The sequence below is a fragment of the Artemia sp. Qi Xiang Cuo genome, chromosome 1 (genome assembly GCF_049724085.1).
Source record: "Artemia sp. Qi Xiang Cuo chromosome 1, ASM4972408v1, whole genome shotgun sequence".
Lineage (NCBI taxonomy): Eukaryota > Metazoa > Arthropoda > Branchiopoda > Anostraca > Artemiidae > Artemia > Artemia sp. Qi Xiang Cuo.
The window spans coordinates 92,892,089-92,906,270 of NC_142794.1; the positions used below are offsets into that span (position 1 = coordinate 92,892,089).

At 34.2% G+C, this 14,182-nt stretch overlaps 1 protein-coding gene across 1 annotated transcript in view; it reads right to left on the reverse strand.

Annotated features, from left to right (window-relative positions):
* Positions 1-14,182, reverse strand: part of LOC148956928 (uncharacterized) — a 93,280-nt gene that overhangs the window by 65,636 nt on the left and 13,462 nt on the right. Inside the window, exons 2-6 of the mRNA XM_089092643.1 lie at positions 10,790-10,995; positions 7,616-7,723; positions 5,044-5,518; positions 2,501-2,631; positions 30-129 (exon numbers count right to left, since the gene is read on the reverse strand). Coding sequence (XP_088948769.1) covers positions 30-129; positions 2,501-2,631; positions 5,044-5,518; positions 7,616-7,723; positions 10,790-10,995 — 1,020 coding nt within the window. The remainder of the gene's footprint in view (positions 1-29; positions 130-2,500; positions 2,632-5,043; positions 5,519-7,615; positions 7,724-10,789; positions 10,996-14,182) is intronic.

Consider the following 14,182-nt stretch of genomic DNA (forward strand, 5'->3'; position numbering starts at 1 on the left):
GTATGAGAGCATTAGTGAAAGAGACTAACCTTCTTGTCCTGAAGTTAACTCTAATGTATTGCTGTACTTCCTAGATCGTCTGCGCCCTCCTGGAAGTGGTGGTAAAGGCTCGTTCCTAGCAGCCGCTGCCTAAAAATTCTTGAAGTATATAGAATAAAGCAAAAGGTACATTGTCAAAAAATGTTACTTAAATATCAAACGCATTAATACTTTCTGGGAATATACTACGTTCTAAAAGTTTTTCTATGAAAAGAGCACAGTCTATATAATTATCCAGTATGATCATTCTCTATCTCACCCATTATAGAAACCCGGACCGGGGTACGAGTGCTCCGGAGAACGTTTTTGCAGATATAAACATAAGCGAAGTAAGATCTTTTCACGGGTAGACAAGTCAGACGCGAAACAATCGGAAATAAGTGGAAACCCGCTATTACGAATAATGCACTTGGTTGGAAACAATCGGAAACAGACAAACCCGCATTCCCGCTAATGCAGAAATAAGTGGGAGGAACTTTTTGTTCGCACCGAGAACGAAGACCAGAAATGATCTGCGATAAACTTACTGGATAATTCTATAAACTGTGGAAAAGAGCTACATACAGATCTATACCTTAATGGAGAGCAGATTTTTTTTTACAGAATCTTAAAAAAAAAAAAAAATTTCAAGTCGTTGTCCTGTAATCTTTTCAAAGAAGAGGTACTTCAGACCATTCCATCCTCCTAGAAGAGAATTTTCAGAAGTTTTTCTATGCTTGCATCTATTTTTTTATGTACCAGGTGCAAAAGGTACAAAAGGACCTTTTTGTACCTTTACAAAAGGTACAAAAAGGTACAAAAAAGGTACAAAAGGTACAAAAAGGTACAAAAAAAAGCATTTGAAAAGTCCACGTTTTACAGAATATGCAAACATTCGGTACAACGTCACTTACTCGCAACGTCACTGGAAAAATTCATCTGAAAGAATTTTTTGTTAACACCTTAAAAAGGAAAAAATATACTTATACTGCATTTAGCATATCTAATTGGAACTATTTCTAATTGAGTTAGCAGTTGCGAAAGGGGTCCCTCTGTTACTCTGAGGTTTTCCATAACTAAGAAAACGGACATCTGAATTTGCTGTATTTGTTGCGACTAATATTCTTTCAGAAGTTCGAAGCCGCACAGCCTGGTCAAAGTTTAATTGTAAAGTGAGGAAATTTTGGGAACAAAATATATATTACAACGTTAAAGTTCAAAATATTTGCTGGTACCCATAAGCTTCGTATTTGCAAACAGTTAATGACGAAGACTTGAAACTAATTTTCGTTAAAATCCGTTACTTAAGATCCGTAAGTATTCAAGCTTAATTCTGATTGGTGAACTATTTACTCCTGACCAACCATAGGCTGTTTTCCATTCTCTTGTGGTTCTGTTTTCTGTGCAAGATATAGAATTTGTATACCTTGTTCCCACCCTAGACGGGGACGACCTGCTTTCCGTTTAGCCCTAGATGGTTGGCCGAAAAGAACGATCTTCGGCAATCTCTCATCCTTCATCCGCACAACGTGCCCTAACCACCTCAACCCTTCTTTCATTATAGCCCTAGAGAGCGGTATTGAACCACATTTTTCGTATAGCCTTTTGTTTGAAATACGGTCAGTCAGCCAGGTACTCAGAAGCATCCCTACGCAATTTCTCTGGAAAACATCTAGCAAATCTTCATCCACTTTTCGGAGCGCCCATGCTTCAGAGCCATATTTGACCACTGTCATCACTGTAGCTTCTAATATTCTAATCTTAGTTATTAGACTTATCTTCCTATTCTTCCAGACTTTTTAACTGTGAAAAAAACACCCTGAGCTTTGGCTATTCTACTTGTGACATCTTTACTGTTCTTACCCTCTTTACTAATAGTACAATAAAGCTAAGTAAAACTGTCAAACTGATCGATCTTATCATTACCTAGTGACGCATATTCATCTTCATTTATTCCTAGCCTTAGTGAATTGGTCTTCTTCATATTAATTTTCAAACGAATTCTAGCAGCCTGAACTCGCAAAACCTCTAAAACTTCGTTCATTTTGCTCACACTTTCATCTAGGATGCTTAAATCATCAGCATAATCCATGTCCAGGAGACTTTTTCCTCCCCATTTGATTCCGTGGTCTCCCATTGCCTTTATGTGCTCCTTAAAACAAAGTTCAGCAAAATAATCCATATAAAGGGGGATAGAACACAACCCTGCTTAACTCCTGATTTAATACAAAACCAGCTGCTAACCTCATTTCCTACCTTAACCGCAGCAGTGTTATTCTCGTGCATATAATATATATTAAATGTACGTTAGGACGACAGTTTTTTTTTTTTTTTTTTTTTTCAAGTAATTACCTCTTAAACATAATATATATATATATATATATATATATATATATATATATATATATATATATATATATATATATATATATATATATATATATATGAATGTTCAATATATTGAATGTTTAAAACGATTTACCCTTGCTTGTGCCCCAACACCTCCTTTTTGAGTAACTCCACCTTCACCGATTCGACGTGCTTCAATGGACTGGATTTCAGAAGCCATATCTCTGTTGATAGAATCTAGGTATTCATCAGGAATTTTGTCTTCTAAAAAAACAGGTAAGACGATTAAATAAGAATAGGTATATATCAAACTTTTGATTATCTTGAGTAATTTTGAGGCAAAGCTAAGCACAACTTAAAATGGTGTTTAAAAAAATATAAACCGAAATAAAGGCAAAGCTTTAGCATAACTTAAAATGATGTATAAAAAAATATAGAGTGGCAAAGATGATCATCAAGCATATGCTGTTAATCTTTTGAAGAAAAAGAGAAAAATACACCCTCTTAAAATGCTTCAGAGACGGACAAATATTCTAAACAATAAAACCATTTGAATCAATATAAACATCCTCAAATGGCTCTATGACTGGAATTGCATGGCAAAATAAAAGAGAAAAAAACGACAAAAAGCACCCCCAGCCATAAAAAGAAGTTTTTCAAAAAATAGAAAAGAGCCCTATTAAACTCAAGACCCGCAGAAATAAAGCCCTATGATAATTCAGATTCAAAACAACCAAATATTACTTTTGAAGAATAAATGAAACACAGAACAGACAGAAATCAAAGCAAATCATTATATTAAGCACAAAGAAAACAAATACTGATATAGATCGATAAATAAATCTTAAAACAAGTATAATAAAAAAGTCAAACTTAAATGAATAAAAATTACAACTAACAGCATTTTGGCTACTACCCCCTTCCCCCTCTTCTAGCCGTAAAAGTTAAAACGCCTATTGCAACTTCTGCACTTTACTGAAAACAAAATCTATCATAAATATTTTACATTTTTTTTTTATGTTTGTAGTTTTCACTAGTTTCCTTTTACGATTTGAAGAAGAAGAAAACAGAAAATACTGGTTTTCAGGTATTAATAGACCAATGATGGAGCCAAGGAGCAAAAAATATTTTCCTTTTCATGTCCTTAGTGTTTTAAATTAGCGAAAAACTAGCCCTTAATTTTAGTTCCAAGTTTTAGCCTTTAGGTATGAATAGACCGAACATAATGCCAGGGGGCAAAAGTTTTTATTTTGATGTCCACAGTGCAGTAAAATTGCCGAAAAAACTAAGCCCTAAACTCTAGTTAATTCCTAAATGGACATTTTCAGCTAATACTAAGTGTCATCTTCCTCTAATTAGTTGAGCCTTTGGCCCTCTCTTCTGATCCTCGTTTCAATCAACCGGTGCCCCTTTTACTTGTCAATCGCTCCATTTGGGCTACAATCTATATATTCTAAAAAGTAATTTTAGACACAATTTTGCCAACTGAATATATTGCCGTAAACTCCAAGATGTACAGGTGAATTTAAGATGGAGGATTCTGAATCATCTATGGTTATCTAGATTTAAACACATTTAGCTAATTTATATTTACCAAAATTCCCTAGTTAACCAGTGTTGTTTTAAACATGCCTTGTAAAACGGCTGATAATTTGATCATTTTCCTCTTCATTTCTAAGTTAAATTCAGTGCTTAAATTTGGCATATTCACTACGACGATGGTGACAGGTTATACATAAAATCAAGTAACTTTGAAATGCTCATTACGGGAAAAGAGACCCCCTTTTATCAAATCTTTTCTCTCCGTTCTCGACAAAAAAAAATCACGATGTCAAGGTCGAACTCATAAACCGTAAATTAATAGCCTGATGTTCTGCCAACTGAGCGAGTTCGGCATATTTTGCTAAATTTACGCCGTTTTGTATTTAAATATTAAATTAAGCTGATTTTCTTAATAAACCTGAAGGATATTATTATTCAGATTATCCAACCGATTATTATTTAGATTACCAAAAAGAGCGGAACACAAACGTGGTATAAAAACAGAGGCCAAATCCTTCGCTGAGCTTTTTATTTAGGTAAAAATATCCACTTGGTGATCCAGGGGGGCGGGAGGACCCTCCCTATCCCCCAAGATTTTTTCTCGAACTCCATTCTGTTTTTTTGTTCTTTTCACTCTCTTTTTTTAAATAAATTTGTCAATTTAGTCAATTAATTATTGCCCTTGTCCCATTGCCTCCCTCCAAGATTTCACTCTAGATCACCTCCTGAAAATACCTATGTTCTGAAATGTTGACAGTAATGGCACAAAAACACAGTTCTTTAGCATTAAGTCTTATGGGAAACGTCCTATGGTAATAAAGAAAAGGCTGTGTAACAAGTACAATCTAGCAATGTGAATGTTCATTCTCTAGATGTGAGATGTTTATATGTAGACCAGTTCTGTTTATTTTTTTCTAAGGTGATTGTTTCATTGGATCATCCTTTCATCTTGCAAATAGCTACAATAATTATCATCAATTAAGAACTTCATTTACCAATTAATACATTGAACAAATACAGTCATCCTTAATGCAAACTCAAGCAGTGAATTTCAAAATCACTTAAATAAAAAAAATGACACTCAATTATTCAATGTATAAGAACATGGACTGTGTCTTTCCCTAGTCTATTTACCTCTTTCGCTAGGTGGAAAGGTAGCACCTAACTTCCTGGTTCGTCCTCTTTTAGAACTTTCTTGTTCGTCTAGTTGCTGCTCAGGTGGAACTTCCATTTCACTTTTTGCTTTTTCTTCAACTCTTGGAGGACCTTGCGTTCTAGAAATTATTTCATCAGAACCATACGGTCTTGCGGCCATTGGCAACTGTGTACCAGGTCCTTTTGGTTTGAAATCTAATTTATCCGAATCAACATATCGTGTCAATCCTTCGGGTGTATCTTGCATTACAGAACTAAAACCGCTTCTTGCCTCTGTATCTAGTGCATCTGGACCTGGCCGGGGAGATACAAAATACTGTGATTTTTGTTGCGGTGATTCATTTTCTTTACCTTTGCTTTCAAACTGTCTTTCATCTGGTTGGTCAACATTTCTAAATTCTTTAGATTTGGATGACATTTCACTTTGTGGTTGCATCATGGCAGGAGTCACAACCTAAAATGAAAATTTATTTCATAATACCCCACGTTTTGCAAAAAGAAACTAAAAACAAAGAATTGAATAAGCACAAATTTGAAATAAGGTAGTTTTTTGGCAGTTATTACTAAAATTACTATGAATCCGTCAACCAAAATTTATAATCCCACCCCCTCGCCTAGGTGTAGTTGATCCAAATTCTAGCATACAAATTTGTCGAGAAAATAAGGAAAACGAAAAGTTCGTCAGAATTCTTGTCAGAATTCGTAAGATTTCTGATTTGTTTTTTTTTGTAGTTAGTTGCAAAATATTGTTGATAATAAAAATCTTCAATGATTTTTTTATTAATTTAGCTGCGTTTTTAGTTCTAGGAAATCCCAGTTGTTGGTGAATATAATTCATTGTAGTTGTGCCAAAGATTTAGGAAGAAGCAAGGAGCCAGGGGGCCTGGATTTAGGGGACACGCAAAAATTTGAAAAAGGAATTAAAGGGGGTTTTTCATCATCCTACATAATCGGAAAAAGCGCCCTATAGCTAAAAAAGTGATAAAAAGGGCTACGAAGAATTTACGAGAAAACGATTTCTTATTACATACCAAAACATGGGCCTTCAAATAAAAAATAAAATTTAAAAAATCTGGTCAAAAAGCACAAAAACAGGGATAAAATTTTAAGCATAAAATAGGTTTATGACCTAACATGCATCTTTATATTTGTCGGATAAAATTTTGTCGATTTTATTTTCTACAATAATATTTTAATGTGGAAAAAAAAATTCACCAAGAATAATTAATAGTGATTTTAAAAACTTAAAGATAGACAATTGTCAGCAAATTTTTGTAGCTAAGACTTTTTATAGCCGGTCCAGGTATTTCATCGTTTTTAGCATTGTTTCTAAATATGTAATCATTGAGACATATACTGTAATATGTGGGCAGGCTTGCCACCCGGTGAGAAAAAAAAAGATTTTTAGTGATTTTTGCGTTGATTTAGAGATTTCCTTGAAGTCTAGGGATTTATGTGCTGATTTAGTGATTTTTCGTTTAGGCAGTATAAAAAATCACTAGAAATAGTGATAAATCACTAGGGTAGGCAACACTGTATTTGGGTATATATGAACATACATCTACTTGTTTTACTGCAAGATCAGTTTTAGTACTGTGATGCAAGATACACCCGAAGGAATGGTCCGATATGTCAATTCGAATAATTTTTTTTGAAAGACAGAAATCCACGACAATGGAGATGTGTTGCATGCAGAGTTGAGAAGTCGTCAAGGGGACAACGTCAAACTTGCGCTACAGCTTCAATAATGAAAACTGAAGTAGCAGAAGTTTATTTTGAAAGATATACCGAAACTAATTTGTTCAAGTATATGTGCTAATAGTACTTCTTTAGTTGTTTCGTCTGATTAATCATGCAGATAGGGAAACTCGTGTTCTAAGTTTCCATCTTTCCGAAATCCAAAATATCTTAAATCCTCCTTATAATTCCCAAAACTTAGCCTAGGACGTCATGACATTAATTCTATGGACAAATGTGCTACACTGTGGCTCAGCCATTACCTATGCATAGGAGATAAAAGCCTAAAATAAAAAAATGTGAAGACAGTAAAAGGAATTTCCTTGAAAGACACTGCTTCTCATTACAAAACAATAAATTGATTTATCCATGCATAGGCTGACAAACCCAGTTCTACAACGTCAGCTTACCTAAAAATATTCTACATAATATGCTCCAAATATTTCCACGTAGATTTCAATTTATGAAAACGAGTTTTACAAATTTTACGATTCTCAATTTTGGGACATTGTCCAAACATCGGAATATTCTGGTATTTTTTTTTGGGGGGGGGAGGGATTTGTTTTCATTTGAGAAGTAAATACCCTTTATCAAAGGTTGATTGCTTTAAAATAAACAATGGAACAGTACTTTTCTCAATGCTAGAGCTAGCATCCCCATCTACTCATAGCAGCACAGGACCTAACAGCCATGCGTTCTTACGCTTATATCACCCTAGGCGATCCTCCCAAAAAATAAAAAAATGATTTTCCCTTCTTTTTTTATATTACAATGTGCTTCATTTTTTACGTTCTTACTGATTCGGATATCTTACATTCTTTTCTGCAGCGACTCCCCCAGAGAAAGCGCTCGGCTGCAAATTGCTTTTCTTTTCAACTTCAAATTCTGCAGCTGCTGCTGGTGTAACATCTTCAAATTTTTGCTAAAAAAAATGAAAATAAATTGGACTACAGAGCAAAATTGCAAATAATAAGAATCACTATCTATATTTTAAACAGCGTGCGTGTCAACTCAATCTCGTTCAATTCGATCTCGTTTAACTCAATTTTGTTCAACTCGCAACTCGATTTTATTAAACTCAGTCTTATTCAACTCAATCTTATTCAACTAAATCTTATTGAACTCAATCTTGTTCAACTCAATCTTGTTCAACTCAATCTTGTTCAACTCAATCTTGTTCAACACAATCTTGTTCAACATAATCTTGTTCAACACAATCTTGTTCAACTCAATCTTGTTCAACTCAATCTTGTTCAACTCAATCTTGTTCTACTCAATCTTGTTCTACTCAATCTTGTTCAACTCAATCTTGTTCAACTCAATCTTGTTCAACTCAATCTTGTTCAACTCAATCTTGTTCAACTCAATCTTGTTCAACTCAATCTTGTTCAACTCAATCTTGTTCAACTCAATCTTGTTCAACTCAATCTTGTTCAATTCAATGTTGTTCAACTCAATCTTGTTTAGCTAAATTTTGTTTAACTAAATCTTGTTCAACTATACCTTGTTCAGCTCAACCCCATCTCGTTCAACTCACTCCCTTTCAGTTCAACTCATTCCTGTTCAATTCAATCTCGTTCAATGCAATATCGTTTTCAATTCTGGTCAACTGGTCAACTCATTCCCGCTCAACACATTCCTGTTCAACACATTCCTGTTCAACACATTCCTGTTCAACACATTCCTGTTCAACACATTCCTGTTCAACACATTCCTGTTCAACACATTCCTGTTCAACACATTCCTGTTCAACACATTCCTGTTCAACACATTCCTGTTCAACACATTCCTGTTCAACACATTCCTGTTCAACACATTCCTGTTCAACACATTCCTGTTCAACACATTCCTGTTCAACACATTCCTGTTCAACACATTCCTGTTCAACACATTCCTTTTCAACAAATTCCTGTTCAACACATTCCTGTTCAACACATTCCAGTTCAACACATTCCTCTTCAACAAAGTCCTGTTCAACACAGTCCTGTTCAACACATTCCTGTTCAACACATTCCTGTTCAACACATTCCTGTTAAACACATTCCTGTTCAAAACATTCCTGTTCAACACATTCCTGTTCAACTCATTCCTGTTCAACACATTCCTTTTCAACACATTCCTGTTCAACACATTCCTTTTCAACTCATTCCTGTTCAACTCATTCCTCTTCAACTCATTCCTTTATAACTCATTCCTGTTCAACTCATTCATATTCAACTCATTCCTGTTCAACTCATTCCTGTTCAACTCATTCCTGTTCAACTCATTCCTGTTCGACTTATTCCTGTTCAGTTCAATCCCGTTCAACTCATCCCCGTTCAAATGAATCCACTTCAACTGAATCTTCTTCAACTGAATCCACTTCAACTGAATCCACTTCAACTGAATCCAGTTCAACTGAATCCACTTCAACTGAATCCACTTCAACCGAATCCACTTCAACCGAATCCACTTCAACTGAATCCACTTCAACTAAATCCATTCAACTTAACCCATTTAATCCAACACTAGTTCAACTCAACCCCTGCTTAGATTAACCCCATTTAACTCAACCCATGCTTAACAATCCATTTTTTAACACAATCTCTGTTTCTCAAACCCGGTTTATCACTTTAAAAAGAGCCCATTTACATTTTTTAGTGTTTTTTTTTATTATTTAAAGAATTGATTTGAATTAGGGTTTAACTGAAAGGGGGTTCAAATGAATAAGAATTGAGTTCAATGGGGTTGGGTAAAGTGGGAGCTGAATCGTATGGAAATCGAGCTAGATGGGGTTCAGTTAAACGGGCTTGAGTTAGCCGAGCGTTGAATTACATGGGGGTTGACTTGCATGGGGGTTGATAGGAATGGGGTTGAGTTTAGCGAGGGGTCAAGTTAAATGTAGTTTTAGCTAAACAAAAATTGAATTAAACGGAACTGGATTAAAAAAGGGTAAAGTTAAATGGGTTAAGATGACGAGGGTTCAGTTGCATGGAGCCTTTTGAACAAGGAACTTTTAAATTCTCACAATTGAATTTCCCTGTCCCACAGCGCACGAAATTAAATTTCATCTCCCTCCTTATAAGTTTAAGGTTAATTTGGTAACACGAAAGGACACTTCTAATTTGATTTAATCGGTAGATTAAGCTATTGACCATAGTGATATTAATTACCATACATCAATAAAATCTAGATTATTGCATAATGCGTTGTATCAATATAGCATACGCTATAGAATAATTTATACGTCATTGCGTTGCAGCAATAAAAACCAATTATTTTCTAAACGAGAAAATATTTTATCTTTTATTAAATATGTCATTTTTAGCTTTTTTTTTACTCCAGTTGGTTTTTTTTTAGATTCTTTTTATTTTTTATTATTATTAATTTTTTTTTTTTACTCCGGTTTACTTGTTTTAGAATTTTGCTAAGCGGAAACAGTTCACTAATTAATAGTGAATACCATATACCAAACATGTACGCAAAGGGGAGGGGAATTGATGCCACAAAGTCACGAAGCTCTTACGATTTACTATGAAATTTATAATACACTGGATTTCAATTTCTCTTTTTTATGCCAATCTTAAGTCACAGCCTAAATGTTTCGCCCCGCCAAAAATAAGCTTTTTGACACACATCTACCATAAATGGTTGTTAAATTTTCTCTTCTTATGAGAATCTGATATACAGTATCTCTCCAAACAGATCTTCCTTATCACAAATCCTCTAGAAAAAAAAAAAACGTTTGGAGTTTTTTACCCCTTCTACACCTTCTCCAAGGTTTAAAACTTCATGCACCAATAACTCATTGTTTGCAGATGGAGTTCGATAACTATTCCTTTCTTATGTCACTATAACAAGCTCATTAACTCCCTTGGCAACAAAAATATAGAATCGCGATTACTACAAAATATTTTGGTTCAAACATAGACTATGTGTGGCACAAAACTGTATCATCTTTTATGAACCTTCTTATCATTTCTTATACAAATCCCTTGGTAAAGCAAACCTTAACATATTCGCGTGAGCCAATCCTAATGTGTAATCCAAGCCTGACCTGTTTCGTATCCATTCCAGCCTTTCCTTGAGGGAAAGTCCCTTTGTATTCTTCGTTTGCCTTCAGCTGAAACGCCTCTTGTTCGTTTGACTGAGAGTCACCTTTAAGAGGATCATAACTTATGGGATATTCAGTGCTTTGAGACTCTTTCATCCTATCTGAAATAAAAAAAAAATAAGTAAAAAATTGACTTGTCAGTTTTCCCGAACCAAACAAAAGAAAGTTTATAATAAGTGAGCGTCGAGCAAAAAGACTTAAGCTTCAACTTAGGATTAACGTTAAAAAATAAGTTTTCTGACGAAAATGCACTAGCGGACCCAAGGGGTTCGCCGAAACACAATTTTTTTTGCCTTAAGCTGAATTTATCCTAAGCTTAACGTACAAGCTACTAACTAAGAATAAGCTTAACTTAGGCTTAATGTAAAAAATAAGTTTTCAAGCGGAAGTGAAGAGCAGAAACATGAAACAAACACAAATTATTGCTTCGCAGTTTATGTAAGATACACCGACAAAACTAGCTCTGATTAAACTAGCATGATATTTCTGTATAGTGTATCTGTAGAATTCTGAAAAACTAAAATTTATATAATGTCCGATCTTTAGTCTCTTAGATTATTAGTTATTTTTCGCTGGCTATTTAAGAACATGCTCCTAAGAGAATATGCTTTTTGCGTCAGTTTTGTTTTCAGTAAAGTACTTGTTTTCCAGAATTCTACAATTTGGATTAATATCACGGGCCAGTCTATTTGTGCTAGTTTTCTTGATACGTTGCATGGTTTGAAAAGGAATATTTTTTGTATGTATTTTTTGTACGCTACAACTCCGCTCTGCTTCTATCAGAAATAGTTTTTTAGTTATTGTTTCGATTTTTTTTTTAATTTAAAAATAAACATTAAAAAATATACCTCTGTCCGTCTATATCTTAGGCGATCAGTGAAGTCTATGTATATTGTATCATATATAGCTTTTACTTTCTATGTCCTTTAAACTTCCCCATCAAAAATGTGATATTTTGCTACATGAGAAATCCACGGCGTATACTATCACCAGTATGGTTACAGATAAAAAGTTCAATTATTTACGGAATATTGCCCAAAATAAAATATTTAGATGCATAGTTAACATAAATTACAAATTTCGTATAATTACTATTATAACTTCTGGGCCGCAATGCTGAAAAAAATAAAATAAAATAAAACTCCTCATACGAAATCTTACGTACTTTCTTAATTTTTGTTTATTAGACCTCATCATTTTAGGAATACTGATCATTAAAATCAGATTATTCTGAAGAATGCAAGGTTAAAACAAGAAGCATATACAAATCAAGGGGGCGCATCCCTCTCACGGGCAGATCCAGGGTTTTTAGGGGGAGGGGGAGCAAAATAGGTTGATCCGGTAAACTTGCATTAGGAGCAAGTTTAATTAACGCAAACTTGCGTTAATTAAGTAAATTAAACTACTTTCAACTACGTTAGGAGGGGCGCGAGCCCCCCCTCAGCCCCTGGATCCGCCACTGCTCCTCACTGTCACTAAATGACAGGCGTGTCTATGACTTAAAACCAATGACTAATTCATGCGCACCTTGACAGTAGGGGGATATATGCTTGCGTAGTTATATATTTTGACTACTATGATCTCCCAGTGCTCCGCTAGTGCTGGAATAAAAAAGAAAAAATTATACATAGGGGTTCATGCTTTTTTTCAATTACCCAAAATGGATTCCCATAATTTTGCGATTAAGATACAGAAAAGGGTACTGATCATTATTCCTGAATAAGCTTTGAATTTAAGAGAAAACATTTTTCTAAAAGATAGTTTTTTTCTTCAAAACTCATATTTTAATTTTCATTTACTAAGGAGATTAAGACAGGGGGTATTTAACAGGGGATTTTAAGCATCCGGTTAATATCATGAATTTTTTAGTTGTCTTCAAATCAATCCACCCTGGAAATGACACATAAGTGCCAAGTTTGGTTCCACATGCGCCCTTAGGAAGGCATTGTCAAAAATTTCTAATAAGCGTATAAATGTTAGCATTGGCTTTTAAAAAAAAGTTTACGAGAGGTGGTCTACGTAGAAAGATCAGCTTTCTACGATGTCCAGACGGCCTGCTAATGCGAGAGAAATAAAAATATGTTGTTTCTATGATTTTATTACTATTTCCGTAATAAATTTTTACTGTTAAGACAAACATAAAATCTGTTATTCCACGATCAAATTTAAATGAATTTGTTTCATTAGGGAGTTTATTTTTTCAAAAAATATTTTCTGTTTGTACTTATTCAGAAGGCTAAAAGGGAGAGTATAAAAGAGTGAGTTTTAAACCTCCAGTTAAACTTTGTCGATCATAGGGATTATAATGGTATCTTTCGTATGCTTCCCAGCCTTTAAACTCTAGAAATAGCAAGAAGCGTCATTGTTGGTGAATTATGGCGCATTATGATAGCGCTATCGAGAGGAATTTACAGCGCTATCACCGTTTCAAGGTTTTTTTTCAAAATTCTCCAAAAAATCATTCTCGGTATTCTTTTGCTGTTAAGGAAAGTAAATAATAATCGTTATTGTTGGATCAACGGAATTTTTAATCTTGATGATTTTGCTTTCATATGTCGGTTTCTCTCCATTCGCGTTTTTAGTTCTCACTTATTAATGGGGTTTAGAGGGTACTACACAAGAGGAGGGATTACAAACCCCCAGCAGAAGGTTTTCGACCATGGAGATTGTATCTGTTTCCTTGTTTTGTATCCTTGTTTTGTTCCACAGCCTTTCAACTCTAGGAAAGAAAAAAAAGGTGCTTTTTTGGTGCGATACAAAACTTTCTGATACCATTATCAATTGAATCTACAAAAAGAATGTAGAAATGATGAAGAGATTTTAATGTGAATCTGCACGGTTTTGATGCAATGCTATATTCCTATGTTAAACAGTGCCCTAAATGACTCCCAGTAATAAGCACTGTTTAGTGATAAATTCTACGTTTGTAATTCTAAAAATGCCTAAATATATAATCTGTTATTTCTTACGAAACTCCCATTAGTAATTAAATAAAAAATAAATCATCGCACCCAGTTTAATTTCTAAAAATAACTATAACTAATGCATGGCGCAGATTGAAACATTTCAGTAATTTCAATTTTACGATAGTTCTAGATTTATTTATGTTTTTTTGCTTCTTTAAAAAAATATTTTTTTTGTTTTTCGAATATTTCTTTACTCAGAGAGAGAGGGGTCAATAGTTTTTGTTTGTACTTGAAAAAGATTTTCAATATAAGAAACTGTTCTTTTTCTCTCCTATTTTTTTCTTGGCTACGCCTAAGATCTGTTTTGATTATCATTCTTTGC